Source organism: Triturus cristatus, chromosome 4_1 (assembly GCF_964204655.1).
Source record: "Triturus cristatus chromosome 4_1, aTriCri1.1, whole genome shotgun sequence".
In the NCBI taxonomy this organism is placed as follows: domain Eukaryota; kingdom Metazoa; phylum Chordata; class Amphibia; order Caudata; family Salamandridae; genus Triturus; species Triturus cristatus.
The window spans coordinates 1,208,249,664-1,208,271,431 of NC_140585.1; the positions used below are offsets into that span (position 1 = coordinate 1,208,249,664).

General features: G+C 47.7%; 1 protein-coding gene across 2 annotated transcripts in view; it reads left to right on the forward strand.

Annotated features, from left to right (window-relative positions):
- The first annotated feature begins 874 nt into the window (after positions 1-874).
- The window catches only part of ATF1 (activating transcription factor 1), a 209,544-nt gene continuing 188,650 nt past the window's right edge, over positions 875-21,768 (forward strand). For both annotated transcript variants that reach the window (XM_085654542.1, XM_085654543.1), the window contains exon 1: positions 875-986. In XM_085654542.1, the coding sequence (XP_085510668.1) occupies positions 876-986 (111 nt within the window). In that variant the 5' untranslated portion in view covers position 875. The remainder of the gene's footprint in view (positions 987-21,768) is intronic.

Here is a 21,768-nt window from a genome sequence, read left to right on the forward strand (position 1 = left end):
TCTTTCTGTAGTTATCTTTTTCCCACTTCTGCCTTTCTTCCCCTTTCCCCTAGTTCCAGTTTCTAGTTTGCTACCTCCTTATCCTTCCTGCCTTAGCTTCCAGTTTCCTTTTGTGGTTGTTTCTTTCTGTCTAGTGTTCTATTCCCTTTGTTTCCCTTTTTTCCTGCTAAGCACTCATCCTCTCCAGCTCTGTGCCTTTTGTGGCTGGCTATGTTAGGTCTCAGCCTTGCATTTTCTTGTGTGATTGCCAGGATTCGTGGGCACAGCTGAGAACCTAGGATGTGTTTCTCGTCCACTGTGAGCATTGTCTTTGTTACTTTTATAACCTCACCATAGGTCTCCGCTCCACAGACCCTGCCTTTGCATGTATATTCGATCTGTGGGTATTTGCAGTCAATATCTGTAACAGCAGTTGTGGGTGACGAACATCCTGAGCTTCAGTGTTACCACGTAGAGCTCCTAAGTGCTTTGCCCCACGTACCCTTGATTGTTAATGTTTTTGTATATATCGCTTTCATGTCCTGACTCTTAGTTGTTCTGAATTCTGTATAGCCCATAGAAATGGCTGTTCTTTCTGAGCATGACTTCTTGTTACCTTGTGCAGAGCTTTTCTATTGGATCCCTTTTCTTCGCTGACTACCTGCGTGATCTTGGACAGCTCTGTACCCAATATTCTGTTTCCTTTGTAAGCCCTGCCACAATTCCTTGTCAGAGTCCCTTACAAATATTAGATTTTGACCAATAAACATTGCTGCTTTCCACTTTAAAAAAGCAACCGGACACAGTTTAAGATAATTCATATACTCAACAATGTAGTTTCGACCAGAAGATCAACGTTTGTGCTTTATACATTTTCTTCTTATGTTTTTCAGTCGATGATGGAGGAGGTTCACAAGGCCACCAGTAACAGCTCTGCAGCAACACATTCTGTTACCATACCCACTTCAACACTACAAGCGGCTCATCTCTCTCAAATTGCCCAACAGGTAAACTATTCCTTGAAATTATAAACTGGTGCAAAAGAAAGCAGACAATCAGAAAAGCTTATAGAAGTCTAACTCATGTTAAATGGAAAATAGCCATCAAGCATCAGTGGAAAACTACAGATAGACACTAATGAGCAGGTGCTCTTCTAGGAAGAATGCGAGAAACCCTTAAGATGCTGCAGTAAGCTAGGGTAAAACGTCTAACTTGACTAATTTCTGCACTTTTCGCTTTGGTGGTGCTACCTTCAGAATGTGATTGGTTTCAAACTGCCCATTAAAGGTTGTAAGAGACGTGAAACAGTTTGTTCCAGCTCTGCAGTGAATCTCACAGTCTCGGATGGAATCATTAACAGGGGATCTTTCCCAGTACTAGTGTTCGGTTTTGGAAGTCTATGCAGCCTCCCACCACTCTTTTTTCTTCACAGGTGGCTCTTCAAGTGATTCTTGATTGCCAGTCCCACTTATCAAATATGTGGGTCCAGAAGCATGTCAACAGTTAAAGGAGAAGGGTTATCATCTGGTCGGGGCAACGTGTCATTGATTAAAGGGAACACTTGTTGAGTCAGTAGACTCACCTCTCCACCAGACACTCTTCTTTCGGCCATCTCTATCTCCTTTGACGTCCGCAGCCCTTAAAAGAAAGGAATCCAATGTGTTTAGGTCTCTCACCCTTGATCACATGACTTGGCCTTTCATTTCCCCATAGCAGACTGTTGTACCTCTAAGGTTTGATGCAAAAAGTCAAGAATCCCTGGTTAGAGGGGGGCCCAGCCCAGCCTCCTCCGGGCGTGGACGGGCCCACCCGCGGCCCTGGCACAGCCCCATGCACGTCCTGTGCCGCGGAACTGCTGATGCTTTTTGAGCGCGTGAAGTAGAACAGGGGCTCACGGAACACCAAGTCCCCAGCAGTGCGGGAATAGCCTGGGAATCCAGCACGCTCAGGTGAGGAGCAATGCTGCTGGCGTTGGCTGTTACACCAGACCGTGGAACTGCTGGCTTTTTTTGAGCACGTGAAGGAGAACAGGGGCTCCAGGAACACCGAGTCCCCATCTGTGCGGGAATAGCCCCGAAAGCCGGCACACCTCCGGTGAGGAACAATACTGCTGGTGTTGGCGGTTAGGGCTTCTTTACAGTGGACAGTGACACAAGACAACGAAAAATATGGGCGGAGCTTCAAGTCCCTATCTCAATACAGCATGCCTCGCAGAGCAGCGCAAGCGCTGCCCAGGCTCGACCTAAAAATTCATTAAGAATTGGTAATATGAACAGAATATTTTATGAAATTTAACGTCTTCGTGGCCCCTATTTTTGCTGGGAACTGGACGCCTACAACAATTTCATTGCATAAAGCCTAACCACTTCAGTTTAAAATTTCATTGCTACATTTTTCATCATCATCCTCAATTTTATCCAGTGGATATGCATGGGGTTCGCCTTTATTACTGAAAGCAATTTGGATGATGCACAAATGTAGTTTAATCAAAATATACAGGGGGCCATTCACAAAAGTAAACTTACATATGAGTAAATCTACACGTGTAGTTTACTCTTATACTTTAGAGTAACAATACTGCTTTCGGCTTTTCACTCTTTCCAAGCGTTCACAAAAGTGCCCATGTTCAGAGTACACAAGGTGACTATATCAGAAAATTATAGCTACAGTGACTGTTATAATCTTCATTGCATTGCCAAGACTCAGGGGAGGTGCTGGCCCATCCAGGTGGTCTGTGCCCATAGTAGAACAAATCAAGGCAACTTTTATTCTTACTGAGTGGCCCTATGATGAAAGGCAGAACATCAGCAGACAAGTGAGTGTAGATCCTGCATTGGCGATATTTCTTAAGTAGCAACAAGTAGAAATTCTTCTCATACACAGAGGGGTGAATCCATCCAAGGACAGGCGATGAAGTATCCCACTGAGAGCCTGAGGGTGACTGCAACATCGAAGAGAGTAGGCCAGACCAACAGAGGGATCCAGTATCGAGGAGAAATTTACTCAACCCGTACAGAGGTGGTAACGATTAGGGGTGATGGCGCCTTGTTATGGGGCTGCCAAGAGGCAGATGGCGATGCTAGGCCACTTGAGGTCTGGACCACATGCAGGTGGCAAGACAGTAACAAGAGGAATTCCAGCAGCATGACCTGGTATAGGGCTTGGTGGTGTTGTGGTGAAGAACACTGCTGGGCAGGCATCTCAGTGAGGTGCAGTACACTTTCCCTGGGAGAAGTGAACCCTTGCCTGCTGTCTACAACACTTCTCTATGGTGATGAGTAACACCAGACATAGACTATTCTTGTGATGGATCCGGATATACAACAATTCACCGAGCTTGTGTGTGTGGCAGACTTTAGCTGGACAGCCAGGAAGGCAGCTTGAGCCTGAGAACGGAAACTCTAGAAACAGCAAATACTTTTTCTGCACTATAAGAGAACAGAACCATAATTTAATTGCAGGTGTAACTTAGCAGCTGAAATGGGTAGATTTGAAGGTAACATCACAGGGCATCCTATAACTACCTCATTCTGGTTCTTTGGGTTGGTATGGCCCTCGTGAATCACAGAGCTAGAGGCAAGGCCTCCGGCATTTCAGTGGGTTTCAGAACAGACCATGGCTGTCTTATACTTAAATGAATCATAGTTCCTTGCTACCTTCCTTACTGACTCTGGTTAATTGAAAGTGTTAGTTAATCCTGAATGCTTTTCAGCTCTCCTTTACCGATGAAATGAAGTGTGTTCCTTGGTCATTTTAGAGGTGGGGAAATAAGGGGATAGTTCCCAAGTAGCGCTTATGTACAGTTATAGCATCTGCTCTTCCTCTGGGATAAAACTCCAGCCCAAAAATATTCAGACAGTTACCAGTACGGGGGGGGCTTAGTAAGGAGGATGAACAGCGGCAGTGGTCTTGGTCCCCTTCTATCATTATGTGACTGACAAGTGCCACGGAATGGCAATAGTTCTGGGCAATATAAGGTAAAAAGCTTACCAGTGGGTTGCAGAGGGCACGGATCATGTCATACCTATATGGGCAGCTCATGATACAACCATGCAAGGTGGGATAGTAGAGAGTTTAGAGCCAGCACACTTCTTGAGGTGGCTCTCCATTCTCCCTTGTCCAATTTTGTTTGATTCAATACTATTCATCACTTTCCGAGGCCAGCTCCTGCAAAATAGACATATCTTTTAGGCAGCCTATGGGAAACAAATTAGTTTGCACAGCAAACATTGCAGCATCATTGGTTTGCAACAAAGCAGCTTGTCTCAAGGACATTGGTGGGTTGCACACTTTATTATAGCTATGCTTTGAGATAATAGCAAAGCAATCAGTTTAGTACACACAAACCATTCTTTGTGGGGGTACCTGCAGAAGTCAAGAAATCCTCTGCATCCAGAGAAGTCCAAAGTCATGCTTGACTCCGAACTTATAATTTGAGTCTGAATACAGTTTCAAACCTTTTCTCCGCCAAGAGACAGGCTCAGATGAGGACGACAAGTTCAGCAACCTGGGTAGATCTCGCATCTGCCTTGGGTGGGGGCATGGCCTGCAGCCGGCGAAGATTGGCACACTGAGCGAGCTGTGCTAGCTGGCAGCCTATAGCCCCGATCAATCTGTTATCATCCGCATCAGAGGAGAAATTTGCAGGTGCAAAGGACCGGGGAAAACCGATTGTAAATTGACCCCGATCAGCGCATAGTTTCAAAGAAAGTGGAGAGCCGTAACGGAGCTCGGTACATCAACATGACGACGCTCGCTTGCTAACCGCGGACGCGAAGCATCCGGGTGCTGGAGTGGTGCCACGGTGCAGATCTCCCACAAGCAACACAATACCCGGCTGGGCCCCTGGCGCTCTTGGACTAAGAACCCAGGAGGTCGACTGCCTTGATTGGGTGGCCGCGGAGGTGGCCACAGAGTGGGCGGATAAGACGACAGCCAGGCCCGCTGCCTTGAGGCGGAATGAGGGCCCGCTGGCGGACTAAGGTATTTACACGCCCCTTGAGTTGAGCGGGAGGCACTGATTTGCACCCTGGAGTGGAAGAGAAGCCGGCAGCCCGCCCTGAACTGGGAACCTGGGGACCGTTCGGAGGAGAGTCAGCGGGCCAATGGAGAGATAGGCCTTGTTACTCGCATGGGGGAAGAATATGCGTCGACATGACCAGACGCATCCAACAAGGTCGGTAGGGGAAAATTGGTTTCCTCCCTACACTGCCGAGGAGTATCGATCAGAAACCGCAAGCAATAACTTACAGGCAAGAAACCACGACTTGTGAAGTACACACAGGAAGACCTAGTTGCCCTGACCCGAATGCAGCACGAGGCCGCCCAGGATGGCCGGAAGCAAACAGTAATGGTTCGCACCAAGGGCACGGGCCCTGGCCAGGCCAACCAAATCGACAAATACGTGGTGTCAATGGGCCGGGAAGGGGGCCCCACTGAAACCAGAATGTCAGCCGAAGAGGAAGACCACACTCCTGACCCCTCTTTAAAACACATTATGGCGGCAATCAGAGACCTGCGGGGACATTGGAAGCCAAACTTGATTCTGTGACGGAGGAGGTGAATCTGCTTAGAACAGGACTTTCAGAAACTGGCCGATAAAATGTCGACAGCTGAAGCAAGCATTGGGGGCCTACAATCCAAAACGAAATGCCTGGAGGAGCAAGTAACGCTGCTGACCAAACACCAGACAGACATCATGGCCCGGCTGGAGGACCAGGAAGACTGAGCCCACCACAACAATATTCGAGTGGTGGGTGTTCCGGAGGGGTTGGAGGGACCATCAGCAGACCTCTTCCCTGAGGACTTGATCCTCAATACGCTTAAGCCCAAGGGTCTGTCCACCACCTTCTCGGTAGAATGAGCCCACTGCGCACTGGGGCCACATCCGCGCCCTGTAGCCCCTCCCCGCACTATTGTAGCTCGTCTATTACATTTCAGAGATAGAGATGCAATCCTGCATGTGGCACGAAAGCACAGTGACCTTCACCATGAAAATGCCATCATCCGCTTCTTCCCGGATTTCACACTTCATTTCCAAAGACAAAGGCGCACCTTCAACGCAGTGAAACAGACCCTTCGAACACAGAAGCTGAAATATGTTATTCTGTTCCCAGTTAAACTTAAGGTCATAGCCAAGGGTAAGTCGCACTTCTTCACAACACAGAAGAAGCATGGGACTGGCAAGAGGGCTGGAGGAATATCAGGCGGAAGGAGAACAGAGAACGACCTCACTTCATGAAGGAACGCGGCCCAGAGAGAAGGGGTTCCAGCTCACCGCCTGACAAGAGAAATACAAGTGACTCACGGGGGATTGTTGATTAACCGAGGTATCTTAAAGTTGGGTGGGGGGATTTCGGACTGGGGACACTACTACTAAAAAAAGATTTTTTTGGGGACACTCTGATCACAGTAGTCTAGTGCAGCACCAGAGACTAACGACCTAACCTTAGGGGTTGGAGATATTGACACAGTGAGTGTCGACATATGCTCTCCTACCAGAATTTCAAGGGGGGGTTCATCTAATCCGCCTGCAGCAGCTCTTTCATCGGCGCTTGCGGCTCACCCACGACCCCTCGACAGTGGTTTACATAGCACCGTTTGGGCGACAGGCACTCTGTATGTTGGGGAGGCGAGAAGTTTGTAACTTGCCTAGCAGGGATGCAAGGGGGGTGGGTTGGGGAAACTGTTTAGTTTTGTTTCTTAATCTTGCTCAGGACAGATACAACCCTAACAAATTGTATGTATGCACCAGGCCTAACAGATACTCCCCTGACGTAGTGATGCTGCAGGAGATGCATTTGATAGGGAACTACGACAAAGTCCTAGACCGTTTTGGGTACAAATTGATAGCTCACTCTGGATACTCGACACATGGCATAGGTATTCTGATGCTGAACACTCTGCCCTTCACGGTGGATAAAATCTTGCATGATGATGCCAGCAGCTGTGTGGCTGTTGCAGGCAGATGGGAGGGGCGGCCTCTCGCATTTTGCTCGTTTTATATACCGCCGAGATTACGTGCTACTATCCTTTCTGCAATTTTTGGGAGTTATTCTGCTTGTATCATAAACTGGACCAAGTCAGTGGTATTTCCTTTGTCGACCCCCCCCCCCCCCTCCTCCCACACACAACTCCCGGCGAGATGCGCTGCCCCGATCACTACAGAAAGTTTTAAATACCTGGGTATTCAGTTGACCCAAGACCGCCAATCGTTCTTGATTCTTGCAGAAAAACCTTAGTCCCTAACTGACCAGACTCCGCATGGATGTAGTGCACTGGAGAACCTTGCTGCTGTCTTTAATGGGCAGAGCTGCCATTTACAAAATGATGACACGACCGCGCCTTATGTACATACTGCAAAATACCTCGTATCCTGCCCTCCCAGCCTTCTTTAAGAAAGTATCGCAGGAGCACAGTACACTATTATGGCAGGCAGGTGCACCTAGGATTGCCCTACACAAGTTACAGAGGGGGGTGTACAAAGGAGGCTTAGCTATCCCCGACATCAAACTTTACTATTGGGCCTCGCAACGTCTGATAATAAATGACTGGGTCTATACGGCCAAGGAGGAGCCGGCCTAAAGAGTACACAGGGATGCAATGCCAGGCGGAAATTACGAGCTATTCCTGTATGTCCGTAGATCACATTGGAACTGGCCAGAACATATCGTGGCAGTGATGAATTGCTGGACTGAGGCTAATAGGTTCCTAGGGTGGCAAAAGAGATTGACAGCCATAATTGATTATGTATTAACTGATGTGAGAATGTGGCCCAGTATCAAACAATCGTCGCACTGTTAAATGGCCGAAAGTTATGGCAAACCCAGAAGTGTATTCAGAACTCTACGAACAGTTTGTTGCCTCCTTTAATCAATATGAGGGGATAGACCCAGCTAGAATACCTATTTTATCAATCCATAAACAGATGTTTGATGAACTCCAAAAGATCTTTTATAAAGAGGTATCTGTTACTAATGCGACTTATCCTAGATGCAATGTTTGGTTTGACTCTGTATGCAAAGCAACGAAGAACTCACTAAAACTTGCAATCATTGAGGGTGATGGAGGCAAAATTCATAATGCCAGAGGAATCTATAAATCCCAACGTAAGCAGACTAAAAGATATCGGGAAGATAAGTTCTGGCAGGACCTACTTGCAGCCAGTAAAACCAAGGACAGCAGAACCTTTTGGAACCTAGTAGCGCAAAAGAACCATGAAAGTGTGAAGTACCTAAGTTTTAACTTATCACCTGAAAACTGGGTTGCTCATTTTTCATCACTATATTCATTAAGAAAGCCTGATGAGCCAGCCAGTGTGATTAATATAGCTGAAGATACAACTTTACCTCATTCAAAGCAAAAGCCAAATTATACACCCATCTTGTTTAGTCTTGATGAGACAAATAGTGCAATACTTTCTCTTAAATTAGCTAAGACACCTGGGCCTGATACAATTCCGGGTGACCTTTTTAAGTCAGAGCCACTTATCTAGACAATCTATTTTAATCATCTATCAAATGCCATCACGGCCGGGGGAGATGTCCCTGATTCATGGAGCGAGGCTATGATAATAACCATATTTAAAAGGGAGACGCTAATAATCCAGCCAACTATAGGCCAAGAAGCGTATTAGATAATACCCAAACCAAAAAAAAATCAGTCGATAAGTCCTGATTAAACTAACGGAATGGATGGATGAAAAACAAATACTCTCTCCCTTCCAAGCTGGTTTTAGATTGAAAATTAGTACTATAGACCAGATTTTTAGATTTTCTTTTTTACACTGGAAAAATGTGCTTTTACGCCACGGTACGATGTATGTTGCGTTTGTAGATCTTAGAGCTGCCTTTGACCTCATTCCCTTTTCTAATTTGTGGCAAGTCCTGCTTAACCTAGGTGTCCCCAGCAATCTTGTACATTTACTGAGTAAGTTACACAAGAATAATTATACCCAAGTAAGCTGGGGACAGAATGGCGAACTAGCAGATCGCATTCCAATTGAACGGGGAGTCAGGCAAGGCTGTGTGCTCGCTCCTACTTTGTTTTCCCTCTACCTAAATGATGTAGTCAAGGATTTGGAAAATTGTGTAAATGACTCCCAATGCTGAATAACAGGAAGGTACCGATTTTATTATTTGCCGATGACTCATTATTCATTTCTAAGTCTCCCATGGGTCTGCAGACCCTGGTAAACAAATTTTTAGACTTGTGCAATGAAAGGGGTCTCAAGCTTAATGTTAATAAAACAACTATTGGGTAAGGGGGCCAGAAGAGGTAAAACAACTATTAGGGTTGGTAATGAGGTCCTTGAGAGGGTTGACACTTTTGAATATTTAGGAGTACGTTTCATGGATAGTTTTTTTTTTTTTTTTTTTTTTAAAACCTTTATTTGTGCATAGTAAAAGAACAAATACGGGCCTACAACCATCAGGCCGGCCACAATACGGTTGAGCACAGAGACAAACAGTACATCCCCTGTGCGTCAAGGTCAAGATTAGCAATGATTCAGGATTCATACACTGGAGGGATCCTTGACACCAGGGGAAGGAGAAGTGAAGGTTAATTTTAAGGTTTTCAAAAAAAATTTTATCGAGAAAGAAATCAGTAAAGGATAGAAACAAGGAGATTCGAGTCCGCGAGTCGGCTTCATACACTGGAGAGCAGCAGCATCATTAAAACAGCCATAGAAAATCTCATACAGTAAGGCGATGCAGTTAGATAACAGGATCATCACAGCAGTAAATACGCACCCCCTAAAAGCCGCCCCCACTCAATCCACCCCACACCCGGACCCCGAATCGAAACAAGTATAGCGCAGAGACATGAAAGAAAGAGGCCCATAGAACTAAAAAGAGACAGTAAATTACCCCCCCACCCTACACCAATGCGGAGGCTATGGCCTGCCCCCCCCCCCCAGCATAGTGCCTGTCGCCCAATGAACCCGAAATATAGACGAGAGAGAAAGTGGGAATAGAGTAAAGAAACTAAGAGAAGAAAGAAGAAAGGAGGCGGGGAGGAGCCCACGTATCCTCGGAGCGCCCGACACCACCGGCCAACCAAGCCTCCACACACTGAAACCCCACTACACCCAAAGGCGGTCGTGTGAAGATAGCATGTAACAACAAGGAAATGAAGGCAGACAGATCGCGACGAGTGCGCACAACATATGCAAACAATTCCAGTCCCAGTCCAGCCCGTCCGTGAAACTATGATGATAGAAAGTAATCTAGCCCTGGCCCGATCGCGGGCTTACGATTAGACCCGCCCCCTCGTGAATGCCCCGCATCCCGAACAGACAAAGACAATATGGCCGCTTGGAAGAAGATGGAGAAGTAGAGTCACAAAATGGCCGCCAATCATCTATTGAGGTCCCCTTGCACACCATATAAAATCCAGACCTGGCTTGTAAAGTACATGAGTTCCACATAAAAGGAGCCGTAGGCCACCGTGAACGGTTCCTCGAGGTCGTCAGGTGTAGTTCAGCTGGAAGGTCCTGCGGGCACGGTGAGGCAGGCAACAACAAAGCAGGCAGCAATGACCGGGGAAGCAAAGTATCCGCCATTGAGCAGGAGAGCGATTGATCCTGGGCGCCGGGAAAGCCAAACGCAGACACCAGTGGAGCACCGCTACACCCAGTCGTTACTTCCCCGCAGGAGGACCACAGCACTGGCAGACTCACGTCTTGTTGATCACAAACGGGGCGCTCACGACCCGCAGCAGACAGTGTAGAGTCGAACCGCTCACTCAGCGTTTGCAAGCCGACACACAATTGCAGACGAAAGTCCCGCAGGGCAGCCAGAACGGAGCCGTATGTCAGCGGAAGCTGCGCCCCCACAGCGGCAGCAATCCGGGACGGCACTGGGGAGCTGGAGTCCGGTAGAGGGAGGGCGAAGCGGGCAGCGGGCGAGACCGGAGCATCACCCCCCAGCAGCGAGCAGGCAATCAGCGCCATGTTTTACCGCTGAACGGTACCGTGGCCAGGGGGGGGATCGTGACAAGGAGGCAATTCCCAACAGGTCTGCGCCGCAACAGGTGAAAGCCAACAGTCGCTTCCCCTCCCTCGGGCTCTCTTGCAGCCGACTAGACCATAGAAGAAGGGGGTCTGCAGCCTTCCACAGCGTGGTCCACAGAGCGGGGTAGGAGACCCGTCACGCCGGGGCTTACCCTCTAGCTCCAGCCCGTCAGGTGCAGGGTGCAGGAGGTGTCCGGGCGCCTCTCCCCCGGCTCCTCCGGCGACCGTCCGTGGCGTGAGGCGGGATCGGGACCTCGGGGCTCAGATTTGCACCAGCGGGTCCGGTGACTGCGACGCTTCCAGGGGGCCGGCCGAGGCCACAGTAGAGCAGGGGTCCAGTGCGGGGAACAAAGGCACCAAGAACTCCGGCATCCGGGCGGGCTAAGACTTCGGGAAAGCGGCGGCGCAGTCAGCGCGTCGTCGCACGCGTTGCACCTCGAAAATCGGCAAGGATAGGAATCAGGATGATAGTCCGAGGCCAAGGGCCGACGGAGCCGGGCGCTCAAGCGACTGCTCCGGTCGCCATCTTGGCTCCTCTTCATGGATAGTTTTAAGTGGCTTGACCAGCTTATGAAAAGTAAACTCCTTATCAAGCATAGGTCTAATGCAATTCTGAGGACGCAAAAGAGAACGGTGTCTCATGTAGTATCCCCAGTTCTGGAGATTTATCGTACCAAGGAGCAAGGAGCTGCTCTCTATGGGGCTGAAGTTTGGACCCATGTTGGTGCACAGCCCTTGGCACTAGTAGAAAATAGCTTTGCTAGGAAAGTATTATGTCTCCCTCATAGCACACCCCCTTATCCCATTGTATTTAGAATTGGGACTAAAAAGAATAACTGATTTGGCTGCCCTGAAAATACTGGTTTACTGGGTTCGTCTCTGGTCTACACCAGAGCTTGTAGACTATACGGACTCTTTGAGTGAAGTTTTTAATCTATTGGGTGCTAGATCGCTCCCATGGATTGCACATTTTTTCGTGGATGGGAAAATTAGGTCTCCATAGATTCTGGGCTGCTCCCACTAAACTAAAGAACATTGACAAACTTAAACTTAAAAGCACTTATTGGGATTTTATCGATGAAGGTTTGCTAAAAAGTTGTGTGGGATCGCTGACCAATAAATCTCTTGATTTTAAACCTCACTCATTTTTTGAGGAATACCTGGATTTTATACCCTCCGCTTTCCCTAAAAGCCTTTTCTTATGGTTTTGTCTGGGGACAGTACCGATAAGATCTTTTACACATAAATGGAATAATAAAGTACATTTAACATTGACATGTCCAATGTTTAATCAAGGTGACGAAAATGAATCACATTTATTATTCTTCTGCTCAGAGTATTCCTACGCCCCCCGCAGGAGATAGATTATTCCTATTTGTCGTGAACTAGGGGTTACACATTATCAAATATCCTTGAGGATCTTAAAGACCGATCTTTCCTTTAGAACTGTTTTAGCTGTTAGTATATTTTTAGAGGCAGTTTGGTATAAACGCAATGCAATTTAAAAAAATAAACCAGTGTAATGATTGAGTTTTATTTTTGTAATAATTAATTGTTTCCCTGTTTTGTATTGATTAAATGGCGTTTTTATTGTTATTTAGACTTGTATATTTATTACGGGTTTTGTACTGACGCCGCTTATGGTGCTATCTGTTTAATTCTATGTCAGGACTGGAGGCGAGGATTATGCCTTCTTTCTTCACTTTATTCCATTAGCATCATGAAGGTAAACAAAGACTACGTTTCCCATGAACCACAGGGAAAAAAGTAGTCAAAAAAACAACAACATGGTAACAACCAATCAGTAACAAGTATCAATGTCCAATCCAGAGCCAGAGTGTCCCACATAGTCCTTTGCTAGTGTCCCCTCTTCCTCTTTCTTCGCTTTCAGCAAGATAAGTATTCAGTTATTGTGCTGTGTAGTGCTTAACTACATGTGTCTAGCGTTTCTGCTGTGATAATATTTCATGTATAAATCTTTACACATTTCTAGCGTTCTGCTGTGTTTATGACGTATGTTTTCTTGGTTGGTTTGGACCGTATGTCTTGCGCTTTCACTGCGCTGCTACCGACTTCTTTTTGCTTGGTATCTTGTGTTTGAGGGCTTGCGCGCATTCATTTTGCGCTGCTGCATAATTATTGTATTTTAAAGGAGCCGCGGGGTTCAGGGTCTCCTCGTCCCTACGCGGTGCGTTGCTGGCTTTGCTCTTGCGAGCTCCCGCCGCTAGAGGGCGCAGGAGGCGCGTCGCGTTGGTTGTTTCTCTTCAGAGATTCAAACACCGCACGCGCGTGTCTGTTGAAAGCCCCGGTCTGAGGAGTACGCCCGTCTGGGGTCTGTATAGGCGATCGGCGGTGAAGTTAACCCGCGATCGGCCGAATTTGAATACATACGCTTTGTTTTCCCCACTCTGCAGCATTAAAAAGGGGGATTTCAGAGTCCAGTAAGTGGAGATTGAACGCCTCGTTAGAGGTCTAATATCTTCCCTGTTCAGGGACTTTTGAAGGGACTCGGCCCAGAACGGTGTGCACCCCCCTGGCACTGGGGGTGTTGTGTTGCTTGTACCTTTTCTTTGCCAGCAGTGTCTCCTGGGGCTTGAACCCCTGCAATTGCGGCTCTCCAGTTCCGCCAAAAAGTTGGCTGACACCCAGCCTGTTATTAAAGGCCTGCCTACTGGCCATTCTTGTTGCCACTCCATAGTCTTTCCTTGGGGGTAATGGAGTATTACGATGAATTCCGGGAGGAGGAGGATCCTCTGGCAGAGATTCCCTGGGGGAATGCCTTTTATGAGGCAGTTGATTCCTCGATTTACCAGACTGTGGGCCAGGCTATATCCCCTCTAGAGGACAGGCTTTCGCGCCAAATAAATGAGGCGTTCTCTTGCCTGGAACAACGCATGGGTGCTCCGGCAGCTCTGCCTACTCCCTCTGTCCCCATTCCTGCGGGCTCCCCGCCAAGCAAGCTTCCCCGGGTCCCTGGGGTGGATTCAGACGCTTTCGAGCATTTACGGCAGGCTTTCCTTGACAATCAGGCCATACAGCTGGTTATTGTCCCCCGCCCCTCTAGATACTGACCAGGACACATCAGGCGATCTGGACTCGGATCCCGGTCCTCCGCGACCTTGGCTTCCTCCTCGCGCTACTGTTTCCCCTTCGGTCACCTCAGATATGTTGGACCCAAATGATATTATTGATCCCCGCTCTTCGGAGTGGGTCCCTGGGGAGAAGGTGGCGGCTTATGTTGCAGAACACATCCGTAGGCCTTTAGAAAAAGAGGCTCGCATCTGCCTGAGGGCGCTGTGCCCTCGCCCCTCATTGGAGGGGAAAGTAGCTCTCACCCCCGAAATTGATCCCAGAATGTCCACTTTCCTACAAAAGTTCATTTGTGACCCTAAAAAAGGGATAGATAGATCCTGGAGGGCTTGCCAGGACAATCTCCTGGACGCTCTTGGTCCGGCTACCAAAATTCTAGATATAGCTGAGGAGGCCAAGGAGTCGGGCTCTATTATTTCTCCTGAAACCCTATCCAACTGGGCCCAAAGGGTGGTTATTTTTTTGGGCAATACAAATTGCGCCCTCTCTACAGAGCGCCGCAGGTCCCTCCTTATAAAGATCGATCCCAAGCTGGGAGACCAGGCGGATTCCGAGGCTGGCGCCGTGGCTCAAGGGGGCTTGTTTGGTGAGCCCTTCGTGAAGGAGCTCGGCAAGTTTGTAAATACCTTCACATACCTTGACAGGGCACAAACTACCATTAGAAAACTTTTTCCCCGTGTTTTTAGCGGGGCCGGCCGAGGCAGGGGCCGCTCGGCCTGGCGGGGTCACCAGCAGGGTAACCAGAGAGGCTCCGGTCAGTCGCAGGACTAGTCCCGGTTCGGGAATTTCTACCCTACAAGGGGCCGCTGAGGCAAAGGAAGAGGATTCCGAAGAGGATCCACCACCTCAAACTCCGGTGAGTCTTCACATTTTTTCCCCATCAAAGCTAGGGGTGGTTGGCAAGTTGTTAGCAGGCTTGGTTGTCTCTCACGCACGATGCATGGGTTCTCTAAACTGTGCAGGGGTTTCATATAGACTTCATGGGGTCCCCAGTCCAGCACACCAGTCCCCGGCCCATCCAGTTTTCGGCTCCAGATGCAGTCTTGGTGGACGAGGAGGTCGCATCCCTCCTTCGAAAGGGCGCCATTCTCCCCACCTTCCGCCACCCATGAGGGTTTTTGAGCAATATTTTCTTGGTAGACAAAACAGACGGCGGCAAGAGACCCGTCATCAATTTGAGCGAATTCAACGAATGGCTTGTATACCGCCATTTTAAAATGGAGGGAATTCATCTCCTGCGGGACGTTTTGCACCCCCGCGATTGGATGGCCCGTCTGGACCTTAAGGCCGCCTATTTGATGATCCCGATCTTTCCTCCGCACAGGCGGTTTCTCCAATTCATCTGGCGCAACCACGTTCATGAGTTTGCTTCCCTCCCGTTCGGTCTCTCTTCAGCACCGTGGTGCTTCACCAAGGGTCTCAAACCGGTGGTGGAGTTTTTGAGGGCAAGGAGGGTCAGGATGATCATGTACTTGGACGATATCCTTTTGATGGCCTCTTGCCCACGCCAACTGGAAGTGCAACTTCAGATGGCGGTGGGTCTCCTTCAGGATGTTGGTTTTGTCATCAACGAGAGCAAGTCTCTATTACATCCAACCCAGTCGCTTACCTTCTCGGGGTTCGTGATCGACTCAACGTCGTCCACTCTGTCTTCCAGCCCGGAAAATCTCCAAGATCAGGCACGAATTGCGTCGCGTCCTATCCAGACAGAAGGTCTCCCTCCGTCAGCTCGCCCGAGTAGTGGGGCTCCTGTCGGCCTCCATTCAAGTCATATTTCCAGGCCCGCTTCATTACCGGGCCTTGCAACGCCTAAAAGCGTACTTTCTCAGGAAAGGGTTCCCATACTCTCACACGGTTTCACTCACTACCGAGATCCAATGGTGGCTGGACCATATGGAGGTCTGGAACAGCCGAGCGATCTTCGGGTCAGTGCCAGAACTTGTGATCGAATCAGACGCCAGTAGAATGGGCTGGGGTGCACGTTGCGGGGAGTTGTCCACAGGAGGTTTGAGGTCTCCAGACGAACAGAAGTTACACATAAATTGTCTGGAACTTTTGGCCGGTTCGTTTGCCGTACGTTGCTGGACGAAAGACTTGGTGCGGCCGTGTGTTCTGCTGAAGATGGACAACATTTCCGCAGTCCGGTACGTAAACCATCTGGGAGGTACCAGGTCCAAAGCCCTCTCAGACCTAGCGGCAAGTTTCTGGCAATATTGCCTGGACAGCCAGTTAACGGTCACAGCGGAGTAGCTCCCTGGTCGGGACAATTTGGAGGCAGATTACCAATCTCGCCACTTCCGAGACTCCAGCATGTGGATGTTGGACAGGGCCATATTTGCAGCTCTGAACGAGCACTGGGGCCCATTCTCAGTTGATCTGTTTGCGTCCAGACTGGACCACCAGACGCCTCGGTTTTTCAGTTGGAGACCGGATCCGTTCCTCCAGGATTGGAGTTTGGAGCAGGGATACGCGTTTCCCCCGTTTGCGATAATCATGCGCTCTTCAGCTCAGATTCGCAGGCAGGGGCGGACCTGGTGATGGTCACTCCCCTGTGGAGGTCGCAAGTTTGGTTTCCAGTTCTTCTGGAACTTTCCTGGGATTTTCCAATCCTACTCGCCCAGTCTCCCGCTCTTCTCACGATTCCCGACGGGAGTCTTCACCCGCTGGTGTCAGCGGGATCGCTGCTTCTCATGGTGTGGCAGATTTCCGGGGTTGATGGGAAACCTCAGGCCTTTCGCGAGCGGCTGAGAGCCTCATCTCAAAAGCTTGGGCCGACAGCACAGTTAAAATGTACAAGTCCGCGTGGAGCCGATGGGCCAGTTGGTGTATGCGGCGGGGTTACGATCCCTTGGTCGCAGACGTCGTTCATATGGTGAATTTTCTGGCCCAGCTAGCTTCAGATGGGTTCGCCTATCGGTCCGTTAATACCTTCAGATCAGCTATTTCGTCGGGCCATGTACCGGTTAATGGCACACCTATAGGAGAGCACCCCCTGGTTTGCAAGCTGCTTCGGGGCGTGAGGCTTTCTTTATTCCGCTCTGTGGGACGTGAATCAGGTTCTCAATCTTTTTCTCTGCTGGCAGCCTAACAGGTTTCTCTCTCGGAAGGAGCTTTCAGCGAAACTAGCAATGCTCCTCTGTTTGGTTTCTTGCAGGCGTGTCTCGGATGTTCGCGCCCTAGACATTTCCGGAAGGATGTTCACCCCTGATGGGGTCACCTTCACCCTACTACGTCGCACTAAATGCCATACTAGGGTGATCTCGTACCCGGCGTTCCCAGACTCACCGAAGTTATGTGTGGTCAGATGTCTCAAGGCATATGAGGACATGACGGAGGAGTTTTGTCCTCCCGGAGAACGCCAATTACTCATTGCGCTCCGTAAACCCTTTAAAGCGGTTTCCTCACCCACCAATGCCAGATGGGTCGGTGGGTGATGCAAGAGGCTGGTATAAGTCTTCGAGATTTTGGAGCACATTCTGCTCGTGGGGCAATGGCATCAAAGGCGTTCGGCCTAGGTGCACGTCTAGAGGATATCCTCAATGCTGCTGATTGGTCTTCGGACTCTACTTTTAAGAGGTTCTACTTTAAACCAGTGCTGAATATGGCTCAGCTGGTTGTGGGCAAGCTTTGAACAAGCATAATCCTCACCTCCAGTCCTGACATAGAATGAAAAATGTCCTAGCTAACGTAACGGAAAGTTTCAATTCTAGTAAGGACTCGGACCGAGGATTATCCCGCCCTTTGCTCCAGGAGGAGATCCCTCCCCGTATGACAGTAAGTAGATGTTTTCCAGTGGTGATAGTTGCTTTACTGATTTGTGTAACCTGTTTTGCTCTGTAACAGGGTTTGACTGTGTTTTCCCTGGGTAATGTGTCCCTGTCGTTTGCAGGTTCTGACGCTCAGAAACAAGATGTTTGAAGAGTGCGGAGCAGCTGTCGTCGTGCTCCGAAAGAGGAAGAGGGGACACTAGCAAAGGACTGTGTGGGATGCTCTGACTCCGGATTGGACATAGATACTTGTTACTGACTGATTTGTTACCATGTTGTTGTTTTTTTTTTTACTACTGTTTTCCCTATGGTTCATGGGAAACGTAGTCTTTGTTTACCTTCATGCTGCTAATGGAATAAAGTGAGGAAAGAAGGCATAATCCTCGCCTCAGAGTCCTTAATAGAGTTGAAACTTTCCGTTACGTTAGCTAGGAAAATTTTCATTCTTGTTTAACTAATGTGGTACCAGATGTCAACTGATTTTGAAGCACTAGGCACTTCAAACCTAGGTATGTCCCTGATGAGGGTTGATACCATATATTGCCACTTATGGTGCTATCTGTTTGATCTTTACTAAAATATTGTGGTATTAGATGTTAATTGATTTTGAAGCACTTGGCACTTTAAACCGGAGTATGTCCCGGATGAGAGTTGACACCATATATTGCTGCTCCCATTGTATATGGATGCCTGTTTTAACCCATGTTTTATCTTTTATCGTCTGGTTTTTATTACTATTGCACAGTTTGTATTGGAAGTGGCATTTGAAATAAGTTATATTCCTCTTGTGCTGTGGGTGCTCACAGCCTTTAGCCTTGATTGAAATGTTGTATTTGGCAATAACACGATCTATGTCTATGTATTGTTATTGATATTTTTATGTTTTGTTTGAAACTTTGATGGTTGTAATAACCGAATAAAGTAAAGTACCTTAGACAGCCATGACACCTCTATGGTCTGGGGATCAGCTGAAAGATGTCACCTCCCTGGAGGGGTTCAGGGGTTGGCAGGTAATTGGCATTGACCGCCTGGGGGACATATAGAGGAACGGAGCACCTATCCCTTTTGACGATCTCCAACAAGAATACAATTTGGCCCCCACCCAAAGATTTTCATACTTGAGGCTTATGCATGCCCTACACAAACATTTACACCAGGGCATGATCCCTCCAGATTACTCCCCTCTAGAAGATAGGTTGATGCTGGACCCTATCCCTGAGAAGAGGACGGCAACAATATACCAGAAGCTTCTCAACAATGCACAGGACCTGTTGGACTCCCTTTGTAGAGCCTAGCTAGATGATCTGAGAAATATGGAAGATGATGATTGGACAGGAGCTATACAGAGCCCCAGAGAAATTGCGATACGCACACAATTTTGGCTGGTACAGCTTAAGGTACTCCGCCGCTCCTATTATCCACCCACATTGCTCCATAAATGGGGGAAGGCACAGATGATGCAGTGTGTAAGAGGCTGCAATCAGGAGGGTTTCTTCTTCCGCATCCTATTGGAATAATATTTATTCATTCTGGCATGGGCTGGCCCAAGCAGAGCAAATGTTTGCAAATTTCGCAAACCGAAATGTCGCCAGGCGATGTGGAGCACGCTCGCCCCCATCGGTGGTGGAATGGGAAGCTGACCACAAGTGGTGCCAGAGAGCGGAGGAAGTTGTATATAAAAGTAGAGGATGTTTAAGAAAATGGGGAAAAATATGGTCCCCATGGCTGAATTACAGAGGTACATAACAAAGCCTAATTATCTCGCTGCACAGATGCCCTCCTCTGGGGAGAAAGGCACTGAGCTTACAGATGTTTGCCCACTGTCTTGGATATACTTGTTCTTAGACATAATGTTTACTTTCAGGATAACAGTGATTATGTAACTCTTTCAATATGTGTTACCAACTCAGCCTGGTTGTATGCATGCAGACACATTTAACTGTGTAATGTCAATTGAGCTTGTTTAATAAAAAGAATTTTTAAAAAACACATCTGCCTCGGGCAAGTGCTGGCTTTCAACAATTTGATATCCAGTACTTACAGCTTAACCTACAACCATGTCACCTTTGTAATTTCTAAGGCATGACCCATCCAAAAAAATACTTTAGTTCAGTTTGGTATGGATCCATCTGTAAGATTAATGTGAGGATTTGTTACATGCTCAGTTGCAATTCAACATTATTGGGGGTTTCTTTTACCGGTGGTCATCAGAGGTGCCAGGCTGAGAATCGAGCAACAAATTAGTGTAATATGGGAGGCGGATAACAACAGTATTTCACATCGGGACAACTTGGCAATGGAAAGATGTTGATTTTTGGTTGTACAGAACTGAGCAACAACAGAGAAATGTAGAGGAACAATCCAGGTGGAACACAAAGCAATATGTTCGGATAATTCAACAAGATGCACCAGCGGCTACAGAGCAGAAGCATGGAGGGAGAGCTGCCTCTAGGGATTCTAAAGCAGAAGAAGAGTACACTACTTTTTTTTCTGGTCTCCATGATCTTGAACTGGTACCCCAAGGACCAATCCATCACATTTATGACTATTCAGAGTAAATGGTCTTGCATAATCAGGTCACCCCAAGGAGGGTGCAGAGGCAGGATCTTATTTTATATGTACAAACGCAAGTTCAGCTCCTCTAGACCACTGCCAATGTTCATGGGTGTACTTTTTACATAATTCTTTATGGACTTTGCAACAGCAGCGCATACCCAGTGTCCCATTGTCTGCAGGACCCAGCTATACCTAAGACATTTCAGACCTTGAAGACAGCCACTGGACAGTGCAACTTATGGATGGCTTCAATCCGTTCTGATGACAAGTGGCACTTTCTGGCAGAGACCTCGTTACCAATACATAATCAAGATTTCTCCTTGAAGCCTTTTGCCGCTTCTTACATAATTTAGTGAGGAGGTAGTCAATGTTGTAATGATCTAAAGTAACTGAGGCCAACAGTAAGACATCAACTCACTGTATGAATATAGCTGCTGGGAATGAGCAAAATATCCAAATCTTTTCTTAAAGCTTGTTTAGAAAAAGATCGGCGAAGACTACGTAAAGCTTAGAGGGAGTCTCAGTTAAGGAAGTTGAAATCACCTAAATGAGAACATGAAGAAGATCTGGCTCTCATCAAGGCTGCGTATCGAAAAGAAGGATGAACACAGATCCACCACTGTAAACCATTGGGCATTTATGGGGATACAAGTAAAGTGGTGGCTGTGGGCCACAGGAAACATGGGGATAACCATTTGCAATTGTGTGCAGTTCCTGCTCGACTCCGCAGTCATTGGTCTTTTTCTGCAGTCTTTGTATAAAAAATGGACGTATGACATCTGCTGACAATCTGCACCAAAACCCCCTGCTATCAAGTCCTCAATGACTGATATTATCCCTCTGCTTTTGGATCTACAGGATGCTCTTTTCAGGAGTAAGACAGAAAAGCCCGATCGCTATCCTCCAGGATCGTGATTAGCCAGAGCAGGAAAAAAGAACTGGAGTAGCTGCCATTGACAAGGCATCAGGGGATGCCGGTGAAGTTTGTTTCCTGAAAGGAGCATTGGCATTTTTACAGCCTCTCCAGACTACATCCTATTGAGCAACATTGCCTTCCTTTTCTTTCACTTTTTTCTTTAAACGTTTTTATTAACTTAGTGACTGTATTTGATTTTACCATGTGTTCGTTCTTTAAAAGAAGTATCTCCAGGATAAAATAAGCAGTAATTTTTTTGAAATTATAAGCTGAACATGACTTCTGGATTTTGACACACAGCAAATGTGGGAAGATAATAAAAGATGAAAAGGCCTAAAAATAGTTTGTCTTTATAAAATCTGACTCGCCTTAGCAAGGACTTGGCTGGATCAGTGGAGGCAGAGTGAGGGAGGGTATTTCGATATGTAGTATTAATTGATGCCGTA